The sequence below is a fragment of the Lentinus tigrinus genome (assembly GCF_003813185.1).
Source record: "Lentinus tigrinus ALCF2SS1-7 unplaced genomic scaffold L226scaffold_4, whole genome shotgun sequence".
In the NCBI taxonomy this organism is placed as follows: domain Eukaryota; kingdom Fungi; phylum Basidiomycota; class Agaricomycetes; order Polyporales; family Polyporaceae; genus Lentinus; species Lentinus tigrinus.
The window spans coordinates 1898162-1918099 of NW_027137913.1; the positions used below are offsets into that span (position 1 = coordinate 1898162).

A 19938-nucleotide genomic window follows, 5' to 3' on the forward strand; every position below is an offset into this window, starting at 1 on the left:
GTCTTCTCGACCCTCGACCATCTACACCATGTCCGCCTCGCAGTACATCGACACCATGTCCACCTCGCAGTACATCGACTCCATTCTCTTCAACTTGCCGCCTGTCCCTGTCCCCACCTTGTAAGTCAACCGTTGTTCTTTGTCCATCCAATTCCTTGCACCAACACACGTCGTAGTTTTGCAGCCATCGACCACACCGGGGCCGTCCCACCGGCCACCTACCCCCTCCATGCTATCCCAGTTCAGGACGCTCCCCTTCCCGCCCTGCCCGCTCCCCTGCCCACTCCCATGCCCGCTCCCATGCAAGTCGTCGAGGCCCCGACCACCAAGCCACGGCGTAAGGACCCACGCACGTACAAGCGGTTCACCAACCCAGGCCGCAAGCCGGCCGCTCCGGGCAAGGGCAGGCGACGACTGGCGAACCCTCCGAGCGCATGCGAGATGGACCCGGCGGAGGATCTGTGGGTGTCTTTTGAGGGTGAGTCGTCGACCTGCAAGTTCGGCGCGAAGGTGTGTGACTATTCCGACGCACCTGACAAGATCTGGGATCACATCAAGAAGAAGCACTGGCCGGAGCTGACGGGTACCTCCAATGCAGAGAAGAAGGTGCAGTGTCTCTGGGGCAACTGCAGACAGCGCCTGACTGCGGACAGCCTGAAGAACCATGTAAACCTGGTTCATCTCGGCATCCGCGTCCAGTGTGTCTACTGCGAAAACAGTGAGCGGAGAGATTCCTACCTAGTCCACCATGGGCTGGCTAGGAATTGTGCGTTGAATCCTCGCAATATACGCACATCGCTCCCCGCTCACCCCTCTCCACCTTCTACAATGCCGCCCCCGCCTCCGGTCCCGCCGATGCCGATGCCCCTCCCGCCCTTGCCGATGCTGATGCCCCTCCCGCCCCTGCCCCTGCCGACGCCGATGCCATTCCCATCCCCGCCCATGTCCCCCTCTGCCCCTGCCGATTCGCCTGGCGTGTCGCGCATGTCTACTGTACCCCGCACCTCCCGGGGGTACTCCCCATACCCTCTCCCGGCCTCCACCACCGTCCCAGTCCCGTCAATTTCTCGATACAGACGGGCGCACATGTCGGTTCACTCTATGGTTGTCCAGGCTCCGATCCCTGCGTACCCGGAGCCGGAGTTCTCACTCATGCCTGCGGTACCCGTCGCAGGAGCAGGCCTCGCGACCGGGTCGGCCGCCGGCGAGGACTTTGTCTCTGCCTTACATGCTGCGGAGCAGTTTCTGCTTGGGGACGCGCCTCAGGTGGACGCGGCTGAGGTGGACTTCTCGGACATGTTTGCGAACGAGCCCTTCTCCTTAGCCTGACACACTTGCATCCCATTGTTCTTCCGCTTCCTCTTCTTCTTCTGATCATGGCCTGTCTTTTGCTGTCTCTCCTGTCCGCCGTTGCTGCTACTATGTCCTGTTATGTTATGCTCTCTCGTAGTCTGTTCTCATTTACCGCACATCGTCTCCGCCGCTCTATCATCCACAATGTACTGTACTGCAACCATGTTGTCTCGCTCTCTGTTCCTCTCCTCTCTATATATCACTCTACTGCTACTTTTGTGTCTCCATCATTGTAGCCCTAGCGTACCCCTCTCAATCTGACCTCGTCTCGTTCTCTTTTCATCCCCATATATCGCTCTGTTACTCTACTCCCATGTTTCTATCCTTGTAGCTCAAGCGCACATCTCAATATTATTCATAGCATCGCATCAACCATCGCGAGTTCAGCGCACATCCTAGCCTTCCAAGTTCACTCAATGAAGGTAAAGTTCTATTCTCTTGCTTTCATCAATGCACCTGCGGACGACGTTGCTACATCTACAACCGAGCCGCATCGGACTGGCAATCTAGTCAGAGAGCAGCGAGGACAGCGTCGGCGCCCGAGACGGAGACAACACGCTCAGTCTCGACCTGCGAAAGCGAATATTTCGGTCAGACATGCGAGATAAAACCTGATTGTGGAAGTGGAAGGACGCACCCCGACGTAGGTGACCTTGAGGTCGTCGATGACGAGCGCGTAGCGCTTCGTGCGGGTGCCAAAGTCGACGGCGGAGAGATCCTGCGAGAGACCGAGCTGCGCGGACCACTTGGCGTTGGGGTCCGAGAGGGCGAGGATCTGAAGAACGACATCAGCATATGCCAGTGCGAGTACGAGCCACGATAAGAGGACACACCTTGTCCTGGAGACCGAGGAAACGCGCCCAGCCGCTGAGGACGAAGGCGTCGTTCGCGGCGAGCACGGCGATCACGTCGACGCCCTTCGCCTTGAACTCATCGTACTTCTTCAGGAACGGTGGGAGGTGGTTCGCGTGGCAGGTCGGCTAGTAGACAGGCACCGCGGATGTGAATATTAATGAACCCATGATCGGATAAGGGCCAGCCAGGGTTAACGGGAAGACGTACCGTGAAAGCACCGGGAACGGAAACAAGGACGACCTTCTTGCCCTTCCACTCGTCCGTGCTCAGCTTCACGGCTATTGAGATGACGGATCGGGTAAGGCGATCACGATATCCGACGTTGCCATATTGAACGCGAGCCAGGAGCAGAGACACGAAGATCGAGAGTCAGATCGGAGGCAATCATGCTTATCAGAATGTGACTACGTACGGATACCGCAAGCGGAGTGGTCCTCGAGCTCAGGCGTCCACGGGATGTAGGTGAACGTGCCCTGGGGGATGGTGTCGCCAACCTTGATCTTGATATCGGACATGTTCGACGTTGCGTAGGACCTGGTGGCTGGCAGGGTGCGAGCGTAGTGGTTGCAGAGACCAGGAAGACCTGGGAACGACGATCCTTTATACCAGCCCGCGCGAGAGAGGCTCACGGTGACGCGAGACTGCGACGTGCACCGGAGATTCGTCACATGATACGAAGACGCGGTGGTTAGTAACCTGTTTCCCCGGCCGTGTCCCAGTGACACATTGTGCGCGCCGCTCAAGGAGTTGGCCGAGAAGCGTTTCGCGGAGACTTGTGCGAGCATTCTGCTTTGCTTGGGAGAACAGAGCGGTCTGGAGGCGTGTAGAGCAGGAGAAAGCTGCCACAGAGCCCGTAAGCGCCCGAGTTCTCTCACTGCTCATTCGGCTGTCGTCGGCTATGTGGATGCCGTATGTATACATCAACTCCGAAACACACTGTACGATACGGAGGCGCGGGCGAGTAGAGTGTACTCTGTTATTCCGCGCAGCATTGCATGACGAACTCCAGTCAGCGGTTGGACAAGCCGCGCACATGCACACTACGGCATTACGCAGAAGTCCGTCACGTTGTTCCACCAATCGTACAGACTCAATAATCTTCGCGTTACTACCAAGACTCGCACACGTGTGCTGGGTATACAGCGCGGCCTTGAACAGTGCTTCAAGCAATTGTACATCCCTCCGGTAGCTTCGGAAGCCCGTCTGCCCCAAGGTCGAAGCCCGGGGGCAACGGGCCCATGATTTCCGCGGGTGGCGAACCGTATTCTTGCATCTATTCGTACACGCGTCGGTGCATCGCGTGAGATAGCTTCTCGACATACAAGAACGGTGGAGAACGCGCACCTCCTGCATCAGCTCAACCACTTTCATGCCCTTCTGTGGATCATCGTCCGCGTAGCTCGGGTCTTCGAACGTCGCGACGATCTGCGCGACGACCTTCGCTTGCGACACGTAGCGCGTCTTGTCCTCGGCGCTGAGAGTGGCGTCGTTGTCTTTCATATAGGAAGGGAACTAACAGCGCGAGGGGCGGTGAGTGCATGCACGAACGACGACAATGTATAGTGCGTACCTTGTCGTGCAGCTCCTTGAGAGGTTCGTACAGAACATCTTTGCTCATGAGTTGTGACATCATCGTCTCAAGGATGCCCTTCAGTTCCTCCTCCGACTCTTCCGAATCCATGTCTCCGCGCAGTCGCGAGAAGATGTCCTCGAGCCCATCGACACCCTGCGAGGCTGCCTCGCCCGCCTAGGATTCACAGTAGCGTCAAAACAAGTGCACCCAACGCAACGAAGGACCGCACGCACCTTCTGGTCACTCTCCTTCAGCTTGTCCATCGCCCTCTTGATGTTCTCCTGGAACGAGTCCGTCCCCGCACCAGCAGTCGCACCTGCACCTGCACCCGCGCCAGCACCCGAGCTCGATGCCTGACTCGCCTTTCCCTTACCCACATCCGCGCCCGCGCCAGCAGCTCCAGGTCCGCCCAAGAAGTCCTCTGGATTGATCGTCCCATTCATACCCTCAATAAGCATCGCCTCCCAAGCGGCCTTGAACGCCTTCTCGCGCTCCTCGTCCGTCGCGCCCTCTTCCGTCTTGATGATGTCAGGGATGTCGTCCAGCCCCGCGCCCTGGGCGATGTCGCGGAAGAGCGACTCCATGCCCTTCGTGAGCTCGCGCGCGAAGTCCTCGTCAATGCCTGCTAATGGGTCCGCGTTCTTCGCTTGCGATTGTGCCTGGGAGGCTGTGGGCTGGGTGGAGGATGTTGGGGTGTCTTTCGTGGGGGCTGATGAGGACGACACTGGGAGTGGTTGGGCGGCGGACTTGGGCGGTACGTTAAACTGCTCGAGGACATCTGGGTCGCGTGCACATCGTCACGACATGCCTTGCGCGACGTTCGTATGGATACGTACCGTCTAGGTCATCCAAGTCCTCGTCCTCCACAGTCGGTCTGCGCGGTGCGGCCATCTCGTGTTTGTTTGAAAGTAAATGAACCAGGGTCCCGCCGTTGATGAAGCAAGTAGTACCGCTTCGCGTCGTCAGCACTTTCAGCATCGCGCTCAAACAACCGGACTACATCACGAACTTTGCAAGCTTGTCCTTGCGCGTGCTGAGAGATTTGACGGGGACGAGGACGACGAGGACGATGAGGGAGAAAGTTAAGAGTCGGATTGCGGGGAAAGTGCAGAAGGGACCGGAGATCAAGATCTCTCTACATAAATCACAAGACAGATACGGCACGTGCACGCGCTGCGGGCGTGTACTGACGCATAAGTAACAGTTAAAGTAACTACCAACCGCCCAGGTGGACGTTATAAGCGGTCAATATGTTAGTAGGGATATCAGTGACTAGTGAGCTATGGTACAGCGTGATATGAGTGCATAAAGATCCCGATACAAATGTTGATAAGTCAGAAAATGGCGAGACACGAAGAGCAAACTACGCCCAAGGGTTCTCGTCCGGCACATCCACCACAATCCTCGCATGTGCAGGCGGCGTCTCCGCCCGCGCAACCTCGACCGCCTCCTCCTCCGCCTCCAGGATCTCATCCGCATCGTCCCCGATGCCAAACACCTGCTGCGCCCGCTCCTCCTCCGGCGAGCGCGCAACCTCCACCTCGCCCTCCTCACGTTCCCCCGCAGGCGTCTCTACGACATACCCGCGTCGGTACACCCGGTGCAGCGCGCTGCCACCACGCACAGCGGGCTCTCCTCTACGTCGCTCGCGGGTCATCTCCTCCTCGGCAGCACGGGGGTCCTCGACGACGAGATCGACAGCGTCTGGAGGCAGGACGGGTCGCTCAGACTCCGGTCGCGGGGATGGTGGAGGACGATTCTTTGGGCTGCCTCGGGAGGACGAAGATGACGGGGTCTGTACCTGCGGAGAGGCGGAGTTTGTACGCGAGATTGAGCCACGAGCTGCGAGCTTCGGAGACGAGCGGGCGATAGGAGAGGGCATAGGCGAATTCCGCGCGCTCGTCCATCGGAGCTGCACCGCGGCGCGATCTCCTGGCGGTGACAATCCCTCAGTCTCCTTGTCGATGACGACCTCAGGCCGCTGGGGGCTCTTACCCTTGCCGCGTGAGACGTACGACCCCGATTGTTGAGGTGGTGGTTGTGAATGTCCAATGGCACCGTAGCTGTCGCGATGCCGCCTTTGCCCACCGATAGGTGAGAACCATGCGCTGTGCTCATCCCGAAGGATGCGCTCCTCCTCGACCCACATCGTCTTCCGTGCGGTCTCGGAGCTGACGTCGACACACGGGTAGTTGTAGTCCCCAAAGAGGTACTTCTTGCTGTGCGTGAACAGCTCCTCATCCATGTTGTCCAGGTCTCCGAATGGCAGCTCGTAGCCATCCTCCGCGAGCGCATCGCTTGCGAAGAGCGAGAATCCCTCGTCGGGCGACCGCAGGTCCGCGGCGGTGTGGATCACCTCCGCAGCCTGGTCTGGTAGTAGTGGCGCATAGACTTCTTCGCCCTCGTCTCGGCCTGCGATGCCCTCGACTGTACGATTCACCCTGCGTTCGAACCTGCCAGGGGGGGCCGTCGTCGTGGTCGGTTGCGGGAGCCAGTACTTCCGTTTGCCGCCCTGACTGTAGCGGAGTCCGGCTCGAATGCGCCGGTCGCGGCCGGCACCCTGGTGGATCTGACCTTCGCTCGGCTCGAATTCGCGGTAGTCCATGCCCTCGCCGCGGAGGGTAGCCTTGACGTCCTCCACCACGTCCTTCAAACCGAAGGCATCGCGAAGCGCATGCAGAACGGGCATACGCGCGACGTATGTTATGTGCGGGTCGACGTAGTCGCGGGTGGCGAACGCGTACATGTGCGCGATGGCGAAGAGGGGCATCTCAAAGCAGATAAGCGTGTCCGTGAGCCCGAGCGAGATGTGCTCCGTGTCGGTGTATGGTCCGAGCTTCTTAATCGCACCACCGGCGACGAGGATGGAGATGAAGATGGACTGCCAAAAGGAGAAGAAAAGGATGCCCTTTACGCATAGGAACTTGGGCACGGGACTGAACCACAGATCAGCTACGGTCGACGGAAAAGCGCGGAGCGAAGGACATACCGGAAAGGTTTGAGGTCGTCGTTGACGCACATCCAGAATATCGCGAGGCAGTACAGCGCTAGACATATACTAAAGTTGTAGACGACGCTGACATAGAGGTACCCAGAGTTGGCGCGAAGGTCGCCTTCGTTGTACTTCCCTACGGCCTTCAAAATGACGGTGGCCAGGGCAAGTATTGGTTTGACCTGCACATATTCTAGTAAACAAACAATCAGCACACGTTGTCAGTCCCCGAAGAACGGAGATATCCTCATGCATGTACGCCTGAGAGAAAGACGGCCTGCCCAGACTGGGCTATCCCATCTCCGTTTATGGACCACCTCTGGACTCCCAGAGTTGTCCATGATGCCTATAGTGACGAGGTGTGGAGTACTCACGAATTACGCCGCGTTTGAGGAACAAGAACGTATGCGGGTCGCTCACGTCGACCTCCCTCCACATGAGGTTTCCAGGGAACACGGGGTATTTCGGTGGGCGGCCATGCAACAGAATCAGTAGCGACCTTTCGCCTCCAAGGTATGCGATGAGGAGATCGAAGAAACAGTAGATTACAAAGGCCTGCGAGTGGAGCTTAGTCGGGAGGACTGGACAATGGGGGTACCTGGGACGTACCTCGTAGATGTCCCGTACAACATCAATAAAGAACGCGGCTTCGAGCGAGAATAATGATATGAAGGAGGCGATAGCGTAGAGGGGAACCATGAGCATTATCCGTATCACTTGTCTGTCCGTGGTTGCCCCGATGAGTATACCATCTTGAGCTGGCAGCCATGGAAACGTACCGTTGCAGGTGTGGTTTCCGGTAGTTCTTGAGGTGCATGAGAATAGACATGGCAGACACGAACGTAGCGACGACGGTGCAGAGCCCAGAGACGAGCAAGATCGGGAAGGGCAGCGCAGAGCCAGAGCCATGTCCAAGCTTCGGGAGAAAAGCCATCGCATGCACCGTGTGCGAGTCCATCGCGTCGCGCACGCTCGACACTGTCGAAGTCGTCGCCGACGTCGTGAATGTCGTTGTGGAAGCCGAGTCAAGCGTTGGGCTGCGCAACTCCGAGTCGATGACGGCAGAGACAACAGAACTAAGCCGTATTGTTTGTGAAAGTAAATATAAGTATGATATTGTATGCGTGGGAGTTATTCAAGTAAGTACAAGTAAGACTATCTAATCCCGATATTTTCGGAATAGAGTCAGACCTGCTCATCGTTGCCCACGACGTCCACGGCCTATTTGGCGACGTGCTCGCTACTCATCGCGTGACACGCATTTATCAGTATGTTGCATGCTATCTGTCTGCAGACGCTGAGGTGCGAGGTTCATGACACAGAAGTCCGTCCTTCGTCCGTTCCGCGCAGTTCGATCCGACCTACATCGGTGTTACTTCAGGCGATTGTCGAGCACTCATATACAGGCTTGGGTGGCTGAAGAAACCCCTCGATACCCACCATGAGCGTGGTCGACGTGCGTAAGGTCTCCATCCTCGGGAAGGAGTCCATTCACTGTGGATTCCACCTCGTCCCGTACATCGTCAAGACAGTCACCGAAACACTCCCCTCCTCGACCTACGTTCTTATAACCGACACGAACGTCGGTAACCTCCACCTGCACTCGTTCCACACCGAGTTCGACAAGGCGCCAGGAAATGCAAGGTTCCTCACCTACGTGGTTGCGCCGGGGGAGGGCTCCAAGAGCAGGGAGGGCAAGGCCGAGATCGAGGACTTCCTCCTGCTCAACAAGTGCACGCGGGATACTGTCATCCTTGCGCTTGGAGGTGGTGTCATCGGCGACCTTGTAGGCTTTGTGGCGGCGACCTTGTGAGTTCCTCCGTTCTATACTCTCATGGCAGGCAGCGCCTCAGAAGCGACGGCGGAGAATGTTCAGGGGTTCCTGGACTGACGAAGACTTTCCCGGTCATGTTGCACGCACCCCTGACCGCAAAAAGATGCCACATCTCCCAGCGATTGTTGCTGTATGATGGGTCACCAGAAAGGTCGCCTTTCTCGGTGTCCTTCCATGCCGAGAGAGAAGTGGTTCAGGATAGGAAACCTATTCGGCCGCTAGAAACCTCAGAAATCCGAGATAGGTCGCCTTCTGGAGCCTTTCTCGGTCACCGAAAAGGTTTCATATCCTGATCGCCTTTCTAGACAATCGATATGTCGACTGGGAATGCGTCCTATGTGATGCCCAGTAATGCCACGAGTCGTACATGGCAATAGCCCTCCTCATTTCTCAGGAAAAGAAAAATCGAGGCTGTGCGGGAGGACGAGTCGACTTAATGGGAACTGCCGAACAGCAAGCAGACGAGAGCGACCTGCTCACGGCGGGAGGGCAGGAGTGTCGCGCTCCGCTGCCACTGCCATTCTCATTCCTCTCATTTTGAGCGCGATCTTGACCAGAAGCCACCGTACGTGTTCAAGACTGAAATGCAAAGGTTCTCGAGTAGGAAAGCAGAGAGAACTCAAAGGATTTCGTGACGCATGGCTGCATCGCGTAGCTCCCATCCTCTCCCATCATGTCGGCTCGTCCTCCAGCACAGCCTCACTTTTTCTTTTCCTGAGAAATGAGGAGGGCTAATGAACCGTGGTGACCACGAATCTGGAGTATATGCCGCGGGAAGGTATCGTCAGTCGATGATTTCCCGAAGAATGTCTTGTCGCCAAGCCTGGGGCTATGCCCGCTGTGTCTATACTATGCATCTCATGCCGACGCATCTCTAGTATGCGAGGCGTCCGCTTCGTGCAGATCCCCACCACACTGCTCGCAATGGTCGACTCTAGCGTGGGAGGCAAAACCGCTATCGACACGCCTCACGGGAAGAACCTCATCGGCGCGTTCTGGCAGCCCGAGTACATCTTCATCGACGCCGCCTTCCTCGAGACCCTGCCTGCGCGCGAGTTCTCGAATGGCATGGCCGAGGTCGTCAAGACCGCCGCAATCTGGGACGAGAAGGAATTTGCCGCACTGGAGTCGCGCGCCGCGGAGATCTTCGCCGCCATTCAGACGCCTTCCACGGACTTCGCAGGACGCGCCTCGGCCACTCGCTCCCCCGCACAGCAGCTGCTTCTCTCTGTCATCGCAGGCTCCATCGGAGTCAAGGCGCACATTGTGACCATCGACGAGCGCGAGACCGGCCTGCGCAACCTTGTCAATTTCGGCCACACTATCGGCCATGCCATTGAGGCCGTTCTCACCCCCGCAATGCTGCACGGAGAGTGCGTCTCCGTCGGTATGATTCTGGAGGCCGAGGTGGCGCGTCAGCTTGGTGTGCTCAGCCAGGTCGCTATCGGTCGTCTTACACGCTGCTTGAAGGCGTACAACCTCCCCGTGTCGCTGTCCGACCCGAGAATTACGAGCCTCCCGGCATCAAGCTCACTCTCTGTAGAGAAATTGCTCGATATCATGAAGATCGATAAGAAGAACAGCGGCCCGCAGAAGAAGATCGTCATTCTCTCCCGCATTGGAGCGACGTACGAGCAGAAGGCGACCGTCGTCGCGGACTTGGTCATTGCGAAGACTCTCTCAGAGGCTGTCAAGGTCGTTCCTGCTTTCCCCAGCAAGAGCCCGATCCGAATGGCCACGCCTGGCAGCAAGAGTATCTCGAATCGCGCGCTCCTCCTTGCTGCGCTCGCGTCTGGCACCTGTCGCCTCAAGAACCTCCTTCACTCCGACGACACGCAGGTTATGATGAATGCGCTCGTTGAGCTGAGGGGCGCGAAGTTCGACTGGGAAGACGGTGGTGAGACTCTCGTCGTTACCGGCGGCGCTGGGTCCCTCTCCGTCCCGAAGGACAACAAGGAAATCTACCTCGGCAACGCGGGCACCGCAGCCCGCTTCCTCACTACTGTCTGCACCCTCGTCAGCGCAGGCTCGGCCGAGCAACGCACGGTCATTACAGGCAACGCTCGCATGAAGCAGCGTCCCATTGGCCCGCTCGTCGATGCCCTCCGCGCCAACGGCAGCAGCATCGACTATGTCGAGTCGCATGGCTGTCTCCCGCTCTCCATCGCGCCCGCTGGCCTGAAAGGTGCCCATATCCGCCTCGCTGCCAGCGTCTCCAGCCAATACGTCTCCTCCGTCCTCCTTTGCGCGCCCTACGCCGCAGAGCCCGTCACGCTCGAGCTCACGGGTGGACAGGTCATCTCGCAGCCGTACATCGACATGACCATCGCGATGATGAAGACTTTCGGGATCGATGTCGAGCGCGTCAAGGACGACAGCGGCAGGTTGCTCGACGTGTACCGCATCCCCAAGGGTGTGTACACCAACCCGTCTATATACAACATCGAGAGCGACGCGAGCAGCGCGACATACCCCCTTGCCATCGCGGCGATCACTGGCGCGACGTGCACGATCACCAACATCGGGTCCGCCTCGCTGCAAGGAGATGCGCGGTTTGCCAAGGAGGTCCTGGAGCCGATGGGATGCAAGGTTGTGCAGACCGAGACCGAGACCACGGTCACCGGCCCGCCGCTTGGCCAGCTCAAGGCTATCGGACTGGTCGATATGGAACCGATGACGGACGCGTTCTTGACTGCGTCTGTCCTTGCGGCTGTCGCAAGCTTGCCCCCGAATGAGGAGAGGACGCTGCGGGACGGAAGTAGGCCTACGACCACTCGCATCGTCGGCATCGCGAACCAGAGGGTCAAGGAGTGCAACCGTATTAAGGCCATGATTGACGAGCTCGGTGAGCGTTACTAGTGTACCAGGTTTCAGTACGATATGGCTGATGTTGCCCATAGCCAAGTTCGGAGTGGAAACTCTTGAACTAGATGATGGCCTCGAGGTCTATGGCAAGCCGCTGTCAGAACTGAAGGAAGGTGTCAGCGTACGCTGCTACGACGACCACCGTGTCGCGATGGCGTTTAGTGTCCTCGGCAGTGTGGTCAAAGACACAGTCATCGAAGAGAAGCGTTGTGTCGAGAAGACTTGGCCTAACTGGTGGGATGATCTTGCGAACAAGGCACGCTGCTTCACATGCCTTTGAATGCAGCAGACGATACTGACACATGCTCCAGATCGGTCTTGAGGTCGAAGGCGTCGAGCTTCCCTCTGTGCATGGGCTGGGCTCGGCTAGTCGTCCCACGGAGGACAACTCTCAAGCGTCAGTCATCATAATCGGCATGCGTGGCTCGGGCAAGACGTTCATCGGGGAGCTCGCCGCGACGGCACTTGGCTGGCAGTTCCTTGATGCGGATGCTGTCTTTGAGCAGAAGCATGCCATCGGTGTTCGCGAGTTCGTTCAGAAGAACGGATGGCCGGCCTTCCGGGCTGCAGAGACAGAGATCCTCCTGGAGCTTCTCGCTCATAACAGCCAAAGGCACGTCCTGAGCCTCGGGGGAGGTATCGTCGAGACGCAAGCCGCTCGTGATGCCCTCAAAGCATACGCGCAAAAGGGTCCTGTTGTCCACGTTGTCAGGGAGATCGACGAGATCATCACGTACCTCGGAGAGGAGACCGCTCGCCCCGCATATGGCGAGCCCGTCGTTGATGTCTTCAAGCGTCGCCAGCCTTGGTTCGCTGAGTGTTGCAGCTACGAGTTCATCAACTACACTGGCGTTTTGAGCTCCACCGATGTTCTGGCGGAGGATGACTCCAAGACGGCCCCTTCCGCTCTCAGTATCCGGGACGAGGTCTCTCGGTTCTTCCACCACGTCACAGGCCAGCGCCCCAATTACGCCCCTAACCTGGCCAAAGGTCGACGGTCTTACTTCCTCTGCCTCACGTACCCGGACATCACCCCTGCGTTACCTCACATCCAGAAGATGACCGCAGGTGTCGATGCTGTCGAGCTGCGCGTAGACCTTCTCCGCCCGTCTCAAGACTTCGACAAGCTCGGGCCTTACATCCCGCCCACTGCCTACGTGAACAATCAGGTGGCGGCACTGCGACACAAGACTACGCTTCCCATCATCTTCACTGTCCGTACCGTCTCCCAGGGAGGCCACTTCCCCGACCATGCTGAGAAGGAAGCCTTCGAGCTCTTCATCGCAGCAGTACGCTTGGGCATCGAGTACATCGACGTCGAGATCTCATGGTCGGAGAAGAACATCCTCGACCTGATCGCTCGCAAGGGACACTCGAAGATCATCGCGTCTTGGCATGACTGGAGCGGCAACATGCACTGGGATGGCACGGCAGTGGAAGTGAAGCACCGTATCGCGCACGAATATGGCGATATCGTCAAGATCGTCGGGAAGGCGGATGGTATTGAGGACAATTTCGCACTGCACCAGTTCGTGCTCCGCATGCAGGCCGCCCCTGACGCAAAGCCCATTATTGCAATCAACATGGGCGTCCAGGGCCAGATGTCGCGTATCCTCAACTCGACGTTCAGTCCTGTTACGCATCCTCTCCTGCCCACGAAGGCCGCCCCGGGACAACTCTCCTTCTCCGAGATCCAGACAGCGCTTCACCTACTCGGCCAGCTCCCCTCGAAGAGATTCTTCCTCTTCGGCACTCCGATAGCGCATTCCATGTCTCCCACTCTGCACAACACTGCCTTCGAGGCCCTCGGCCTTCCGCACAAGTACGAGCTCTTCGAGACCGCGACCGTCGGCGAGGAGATCAAGGCCGCCATCACGCTCCCCCACTTCGGCGGAGCGTCCGTCACGATCCCGTTCAAGCGCGACATCATGCCCTTGCTCGACGCCCTCTCGCCCGATGCCGAGGTCATCGGAGCCGTCAACACCGTTATTCCTGTCACGCGGGAAGACGGTTCGACGATGCTCTTCGGGGAGAATACCGACTGGCGTGGCATCACGCAGAGCATCCGTAGGGCTCTTCCGGCACGCATGCTTAAGCCTCAGGCGGGTCTTATCATCGGCGCCGGCGGTACGTCTCGCGCCGCGATCTACGCTCTTTGGAAGCTGGGAGTCCCGACGATCTACCTGTTCAATCGCACCGAGAGCAGTGCGCAGGCCCTCGTTGACGCGTTCCCCGACGTCAACATCAAGCTGGTGCAAGAACTCGGGAAATGGCCCGACGAGGGACCCGCTCCGACCATCATCATCTCCACAGTCCCCGCATCCGCGACGTCGCTCAAGCCATCGGCGAGCGATGCCATCTTCCTTCGCAGTTCCATTCTGTCGGCGCCAGGAGGTGTTGTAATCGACATGGCATACAAGCCCGCCGAGACGCCTTTGCTGGTGCTCGCAAAGAATGTGGGGAAGGAGTGGAGGACGGTCAAGGGCGTTGAGGTATTGCTTGAGCAGGGATACGAACAGTTCCATTTGTGGACTGGTCGTTACTGCCCGAAGAGCATCGTTGCGGACCAGGTGTGGAAGGCGTATTCAATGTCTGCTTAGATCTATGAATGTGTGCTGCTCATGTTGTAGTCGTGGCTAGGTTGGGTTCAAAGGGCTAGAGGTAGACGATGCAAAATGTACAAGTAGTCAAACTCATTTAAACAATGGGTAACCGTGTTGCTCACAACCCCAACGTGACCGAAGCTGCACCACTCTTGAATGGAACCACCCAAGCACCGGCGTCCTGAGCGAGGTTCGTAGTAGGCTTGAGTACGCCGAGCCCATTGCTCGCGGTGTTCTGCACGACAAGACGGGCTTCTGGGGCAGACGCAGCTCCCGAGACACCTTCCGCAGACGGCGTGATTGTCAACTTGACAGTGCGCTTCGCAGGGTCAAACTCGACCTCGGAGAACGCCCCCGCATCTAGCGTGAGCCACGCACCCAACGGCGCAACGAACACCCTCCTACGGACGGAGTCCAGCGTCTGCACCCTCACTGTCGGCGACTTCGATACGACGTTCCCGCCGAACGCCTGCCAACCAAAGTCGGGATGGTCGACGATGTACGTGCCCATCTCGAGCGCGTGCCCGACAAAGTTGGGTCCGTAGTCGCCCGAGTAGCCGTCCCACTTGAGCGTGTCGGCGAAGGAGTGGAAGGACGCGGCTGCGAACCCGCCTTCGTCGATGTTGGAGAGCGGTCCGGAGAGCCCACCAAAGCCCACACGCAGGAGGTAGTAGTCGTCGGGGGTGGTGCGGAACTGCGAGATGAGCGGGATGGCGTTGAGGCCACTGCCGTAGTGGTGTATCTGCCGTTCAATGCGCTGGAGTTTGCCACCGTAGACGTTGTCCCTACACGTTGACATTATGAGTATGATTACAGAGGTTAGCGATCAGGCTTCCGAGGACTCACCAATAGCGACGTGCGTTGCCGTTGTAGCCCCAGTGCGGCACCGTTGGCTGGTATGCAAGAATTGAGTTGAGCGCGTTCGTGGCAGTAGTAGTGTCGTTGAAGTAGGTGGCCCACGCGAACACGCCTTCCTGGCCCGTCGAATCCCATGCCATCTCCGAGCCGAAGCTTTGCAACATCAACATCAGTCTGCATGTACGAAGAATTATGGGAGTTGACTTACGGGTATCGTTCCCCAGCCCAGACCTTCTCCCGCGCCTGCATCCTGCTCTCCACAAGCGTCGCATTCGCGGTCAGACCCTCTCGCTTCAGATCGTCCAGGAGGAAGCGGATGACAGTCTCCTCCATCAAGCCGTCGTCCGCATACCCGACACGCCCGGACGTCATTGTAGCGACGGTCATGACGGCCTGATTGATGTACCATTCCCAAGTGTGGGTCTTGACGAGGTTCGGGTAGTTGCGGGCGATGCGGTACAGGGACCAATAGGCGGCGATGACGTGCACGTAGTCGTACGCGCGGTCCGTCGCGTATGAGGCTGCTTCGTTCCACGACCACCAAACGCCCCAGTCTATGGTCGACGGGTACGTATAGTTTGGCACAAGGTCTGGCTGGTAGAAGTACACCGACTACGAAGATATGAAGACATGATAGTTAGCGTATGAGGTGGAGGGGACGAGGGCTTGAGATAGGCCGCACCTTCTTTACAGTACCTACGCAGCAAACAGTGGCTCTCGGTCATCGTTGGGACTGTGATCTCAAGAACAGACTCACCATTGAAGTTTTGGATGGATCCCCACAACGTCTGGTTCACGAACTGCTCCATCTTAGCCACCTCCTGTGCATTCGGCTGCACAAACTGCTTTACGGACGCAGCGAGCCACGACCCCGCGCCCGCTTCGTCGCTCAAACCCGGGATCCACGCACGCGGGTCGTTCTTGACCACAGCATTAAGCTCCCGATCGTAGCTGATGACGGAAGGAGACCGATGGAATGGATCCGACGGGTCGTCGAACCACGACTCCGTCGTGAGGAAGTTACCGAGATCGGCGATGGCCTGAGTGGCAGCCTTCGTGACGTAGTAGTGGACGGTCTGGACAGTCCCATCTGTGTACGTGATGGTGAGGCGTGAACGTCCCCAAGTGTGAGCGGTGATCGTGTAGCCGACCCAGCTCGATGAGGTCGCGTCGGTGTTGGTGGCCCACGAGAGAGCGCCGCTCGGGCTGACTGAGAGCGACTTCACTGAAGAAGGATAGCTCAGGAAGAGCTTTCCCTGCTGGTCGGAGGGGAGGATGTAACCAGGGACGCCAACGGCGACAGGGCGTTTCGCACCCTGAAGGGTGCTCTCGATGTCACGGATAGACGGTGCAAGAACGAAGCCGAGGCCGTATGTCCGGGTCTCTCCGGGTTGCAAGGTGGCGGAGGTAGGTGCATTCCACGGGGTGACGTTCTTCCACTCATTCTCCGCGTACGCGAGGGTGTGAAACTGCCATTCGTAGAGAGCCTCAAAGGTTTGCGACTGGTAGCCGAGCGGCTGCGACGTGTTCTCAGGAAGGAACCGCCATCCCTCCAAAGGCGACTTGCCTACAGGCGTTACGACGAGCGGTGGAAGTGTCCCGAGCAGCGGCGTCACCTGCACGTATCCCGCATCCTGACCAATATACGGGTCGAATAGGCTACAGAGCTCGTTTGTCTCAGCCGCAGTGCGGCCGGTGAATATCTGAAAAACACAGAATGAGTGAAAACCGTCGTCGCCGGATACACAAGATGAGCGTACGTTATTGAATTCCAGCGGTGCACCAAGGGAGCCGATCTCGACCGCCTGCTTCTGCGAGTTGGTAACATCGAACAAAAGCTGAAGCTGGTCGTCTTCGAGAACCCATCTCCGCGTGATGTTCAGAAGCGACCCGCTCGGGAGCGTTGGCGACAGGTTCGCGGCAGCGAGCGTGCCGCCAGACGCCGTCAACGCTGAGACGTTACGACGTTGAGCGGCTGTGTCGCCGCTCGTCCAAGCGGAGGAGCCGGCCACCCTAGCGCGGAAGGTTATGTCGCCGAGGTGGTAGTTGCCGTTCGACTGGCGCTGGGCCATGACATCCGCCGGTATGAAGTCGAACCCCGACGAGTTGCCCTTCGTCTTCAGCGAGTAGAGTGTTTGTGAGTCCTTGACCAGCTGAACGCTGAACGACGGCATGTCGAAGGAGAGGAAGCCATCCTGTAGTCCGAGGGTGGCTGCTTGGCCTGCGCCAGGGCGCAGGAGAGAGCATACAGCGCACAGAGCTGCGAGGTACGCCGGACGCATTGCGGTCAGCAGTCTGCACCACGACAGCGATTTGGATCCCGGCAACTTTATAGCAAGCATGAATATGACGTCCGGGCTTCTTGAAGTGCGGGTCCGCATGGCTGCTGTGCTTCCTTGCCTTCTGTTCGGTATTTCTCCGAGAGGTACGCGGCACCGGAATCCGTGCGAGCCGTTGTCATCACAGTGCCGCTATCGCTATCAATGGTGAGTCTAGTAGCCTTTCGGCGTTAACAATCGAGTATTAGTCAGCATACAACATCCACTCACCGTACTTCAGGCAGCCTTCCTCGTGGACCTAGACGGAGACGAGACGCAGGTGTGCCATCATCGTTCAGTGGAGACAGTCCAATGTGACCTCTTGCTCTGGCGGCGTAAGGAGTTTCATGGTCGTCACCTGGCTGGTCCGCGAGTGCGAGAACTATCGAAGGCGGACCGTAATGCTAGACTTCGGTGACATACAGCGGTCCGCTCCAGTGGCTCGTGGTACTCTTGATGGCCTTCGAGAAGATCGTGAAGCAGAATTCAGATCCAGGCGACAGCCGGGGACTTGATTGTATAAATGCACAGATGGCGGGTTCAGAATATTCGTATAAGGAGCTCGCAACATGAAGGTGGTGCAAGGTGGTGGTGGATGTAGGTCACGGAGGAACAAGAACAATAATGGCAACCATGACCGTTGCGGGCATGAGCGCCTATCACGGGGTTCGATTCCTGCGCGTGGCAATCAGCATGCCCATTCAATCCTTCGCTAATCCGGAGTAACCACGAGTTCATCGTATGATTGCTCGCGAAAATCACACAAAGATCACACAGAAGATATAACAGAGAGAAGGACCCAAATGGCGGGTCCTTATATTGCAGCCCAACCGCGGGGCGCGATGGATACACGGGAACGAACAACACGCGATAATAACGGAGGAAACCTCGAGACAAATGCCGCTCGACCGAGGAGGACTCGAATCTAAAGGCGACTACGGTGAACGCGAAAGATATCTAAACACTACAAGGCGCAAGGGCGGCGCGCCGGGGGATGTGTGGTATGGAGTCCGAATAGGCTGTGTGTCTACACTACCAATGTCCCGGTGGATGAAGAGAGGAAATAATGTAATTGCAGATGGGGATAGGTGTGTGATGAGATGCCGATGCCGATGAGTGGAGTGGGGGGAGGGGTATGATGCAGATGAGACGAGACACGATGAGATGGGATGAGATGAGACGAGATGAGACGAGATGGAGATAGAGGCGGAGGGAGAAGAGAAGAAGGGAGTAAACAGAAAGATGACAGGCGCGCGCGACCACCTGAATGGGGCTCCGAGTCTCCTCAGATGCCGTAACCAGAGTTGTGGTCAAAATTCGACCAGCTATCGCCATACGGGGAGTGGACCGGTGAGGCCGTCGACTCGCGCGATGGCGAGTACATCTCTGGCACGGCGAGGTTCCCCGCAAAGTGCTGCTGCGTTCCACAGGAGACTCCGTACCCCTGCTCTGCGCCGGCGTAGGCAGCTGGTGGCACCACGGGGAAGGTATCTTTAAGCACGAACTCGGGATACGGGGGTACACACAGCTCGGACGCGAGCATCGGGAGCTCGAGGGGCTGCCCGAAGAAAGCAGGGTCGAAGTTGTGGATGGTATCCGAAAGGTTGGCCAACACCGTAGGGAAATCGATACCTTCGATCCCCAACCCGGAGCAGGAGTCCTGCGACGTAGACGGCGAGAGGACACCGAAGTCGCCTTGCGTCTGCTGCGCGCTGTTCCAGTTCGGCAGCTCAGCGACGGGCGCGGAAGAGGTGCCGTAGGACGGGGACGGAGGGAAGACACCGAAGTCCTGCTGCATCGGCGGGATGTAGTTCCAGGAAGATGGAACAGCGATGGGCGCGACGGGCGCGGGGGAGGAACCATCTGAGGACGTAGAAGAAGGGACACAGAGGTTCGGCCGCTGCTGCTGCTTCTGAACGATGGAGGGCGCGACGGACGCGAGTGCAAGGTACTTCGCGAGGTCCGCGGTCGTCAGCACAGGCAAGTGGTACTTGTGGTCCCCACTGCAAGGGGTAGGTACCGCGACCTGGTCGTCCGAGTCCCCCGCACACCACTTGTGTGCCGAACGGCGGTGCTTGTTGAGGGACGAAGGGTCGCCCCTGCAAGACTTGCAGGGGTACACCACGCCTTCGCAGATCCAACTGTGGGGGCATGGCTTCTTGACCTTCAAGCTACAGGAGGGAATGGATATCGTTGGCGCGTATACTTGAACGAAGGATTGGGGAGACTCACTGGACCGCATTAAGGTGCGTGATCATCTGACTCTTCTGTGCGAAGCCCTTGTTATTGGGCGCATTGCTCCGGTTGCACCCTGGTTCTGGGCAATAGAATTTGCTGAAGGGGTAGATTAGATGCTATCCTCGGTGGATAGCCAAGCGAGAACACATACGTGACGCCAGTGTGGACCAGCATGTGGCGGTTGATGTCGCCGCTTAGCCACTTCGTGCAAAAGGAGCACTGGACACGCTGGTAGAACAAGTCGATTAGCTCTGGTAAGGTATATGCTGGACGTAGAACGTACGTGTTCAGACTTGGTCGAACGACGACCAGTACTCTTCTTCTCGGTGCGTTGGGGCGCCATTGGTGTGGATGGGTGAGTTTGTGTAGCGTGGAGAGATGTGTACAGAGACGTGGCTAGAAGGCTAGCACGGGTAGGATGTGGCTCGAGGGAGGGGGGAGCTCGGGGG

The 19938-nt window shown here is 58.0% G+C and overlaps 7 protein-coding genes across 7 annotated transcripts; 2 read left to right on the forward strand and 5 right to left on the reverse strand.

Annotated features, from left to right (window-relative positions):
- Positions 1–28: 28 nt before the first annotated feature.
- L226DRAFT_609971 (uncharacterized protein) lies at positions 29–1329 on the forward strand (the record flags this gene model as incomplete). Its single annotated transcript, XM_067686107.1, has 2 exons — positions 29–120; positions 177–1329. The coding sequence occupies 2 exons, from the start codon at positions 29–31 to the stop codon at positions 1327–1329; spliced, it is 1245 nt and encodes a 414-aa protein (XP_067540135.1).
- Positions 1330–1863: 534 nt separating this feature from the next.
- On the reverse strand, positions 1864–2723 carry L226DRAFT_456504 (Redoxin; the record flags this gene model as incomplete). Its single annotated transcript, XM_067675301.1, has 5 exons — positions 1864–1923; positions 1991–2128; positions 2187–2333; positions 2416–2486; positions 2621–2723. The coding sequence occupies 5 exons, from the start codon at positions 2721–2723 to the stop codon at positions 1864–1866; spliced, it is 519 nt and encodes a 172-aa protein (XP_067540136.1).
- A 458-nt stretch (positions 2724–3181) lies between these two features.
- On the reverse strand, positions 3182–4936 carry L226DRAFT_253354 (Pex19-domain-containing protein). Its single transcript, XM_067673285.1, has 6 exons — positions 4791–4936; positions 4618–4733; positions 4015–4559; positions 3779–3955; positions 3553–3720; positions 3182–3481 (listed from the first exon to the last, which is right to left on the reverse strand). Exons 2-6 carry the CDS (start codon positions 4670–4672, stop codon positions 3371–3373), a joined length of 1056 nt encoding a protein of 351 aa, XP_067540137.1. The 5' UTR covers positions 4673–4733; positions 4791–4936; the 3' UTR covers positions 3182–3370.
- L226DRAFT_502193 (DUF300-domain-containing protein) lies at positions 4853–7830 on the reverse strand. The gene is made up of 5 exons (XM_067677868.1): positions 7553–7830; positions 7383–7494; positions 7148–7328; positions 6771–6966; positions 4853–6717 (listed from the first exon to the last, which is right to left on the reverse strand). Exons 1-5 carry the CDS (start codon positions 7729–7731, stop codon positions 5145–5147), a joined length of 2241 nt encoding a protein of 746 aa, XP_067540138.1. The 5' UTR covers positions 7732–7830; the 3' UTR covers positions 4853–5144.
- A 131-nt stretch (positions 7831–7961) lies between these two features.
- On the forward strand, positions 7962–14198 carry L226DRAFT_531331 (Pentafunctional AroM protein). The gene is made up of 5 exons (XM_067680055.1): positions 7962–8041; positions 8096–8582; positions 9486–11452; positions 11508–11728; positions 11784–14198. The coding sequence occupies exons 2-5, from the start codon at positions 8215–8217 to the stop codon at positions 14070–14072; spliced, it is 4845 nt and encodes a 1614-aa protein (XP_067540139.1). The 5' UTR covers positions 7962–8041; positions 8096–8214; the 3' UTR covers positions 14073–14198.
- L226DRAFT_567659 (uncharacterized protein) lies at positions 14194–17215 on the reverse strand (the record flags this gene model as incomplete). The annotated part of the gene is made up of 6 exons (XM_067684060.1): positions 14194–14860; positions 14922–15086; positions 15142–15545; positions 15616–15629; positions 15691–16636; positions 16694–17215. The coding sequence occupies 6 exons, from the start codon at positions 17213–17215 to the stop codon at positions 14194–14196; spliced, it is 2718 nt and encodes a 905-aa protein (XP_067540140.1).
- Positions 17216–18167: 952 nt separating this feature from the next.
- On the reverse strand, positions 18168–19832 carry L226DRAFT_595160 (uncharacterized protein; the record flags this gene model as incomplete). The annotated part of the gene is made up of 4 exons (XM_067685632.1): positions 18168–19422; positions 19484–19585; positions 19641–19708; positions 19773–19832. 4 exons carry the CDS (start codon positions 19830–19832, stop codon positions 18537–18539), a joined length of 1116 nt encoding a protein of 371 aa, XP_067540141.1. The 3' UTR covers positions 18168–18536.
- Between the last annotated feature and the right edge of the window lie 106 nt (positions 19833–19938).

Coding starts and splice junctions, on each gene's coding strand:
- L226DRAFT_253354 (XM_067673285.1), bottom strand. CDS start 4,672: ATGGCCGCACCGCGCAGACCGACTGTGGAGGACGAGGACTTGGATGAC. Junction 4,560..4,617: donor GGACTTGGATGACCTAGACG/GTACGTATCCAT, acceptor CACGCGACCCAG/ATGTCCTCGAGCAGTTTAAC. Junction 3,956..4,014: donor TGAAGGAGAGTGACCAGAAG/GTGCGTGCGGTC, acceptor TGTGAATCCTAG/GCGGGCGAGGCAGCCTCGCA.
- L226DRAFT_502193 (XM_067677868.1), bottom strand. CDS start 7,731: ATGGACTCGCACACGGTGCATGCGATGGCTTTTCTCCCGAAGCTTGGA. Junction 7,495..7,552: donor CGGAAACCACACCTGCAACG/GTACGTTTCCAT, acceptor AACCACGGACAG/ACAAGTGATACGGATAATGC. Junction 6,718..6,770: donor GACGACCTCAAACCTTTCCG/GTATGTCCTTCG, acceptor TCTGTGGTTCAG/TCCCGTGCCCAAGTTCCTAT.
- L226DRAFT_531331 (XM_067680055.1), top strand. CDS start 8,215: ATGAGCGTGGTCGACGTGCGTAAGGTCTCCATCCTCGGGAAGGAGTCC. Junction 8,583..9,485: donor GGCTTTGTGGCGGCGACCTT/GTGAGTTCCTCC, acceptor ACGCATCTCTAG/TATGCGAGGCGTCCGCTTCG. Junction 11,453..11,507: donor GGCCATGATTGACGAGCTCG/GTGAGCGTTACT, acceptor TGTTGCCCATAG/CCAAGTTCGGAGTGGAAACT.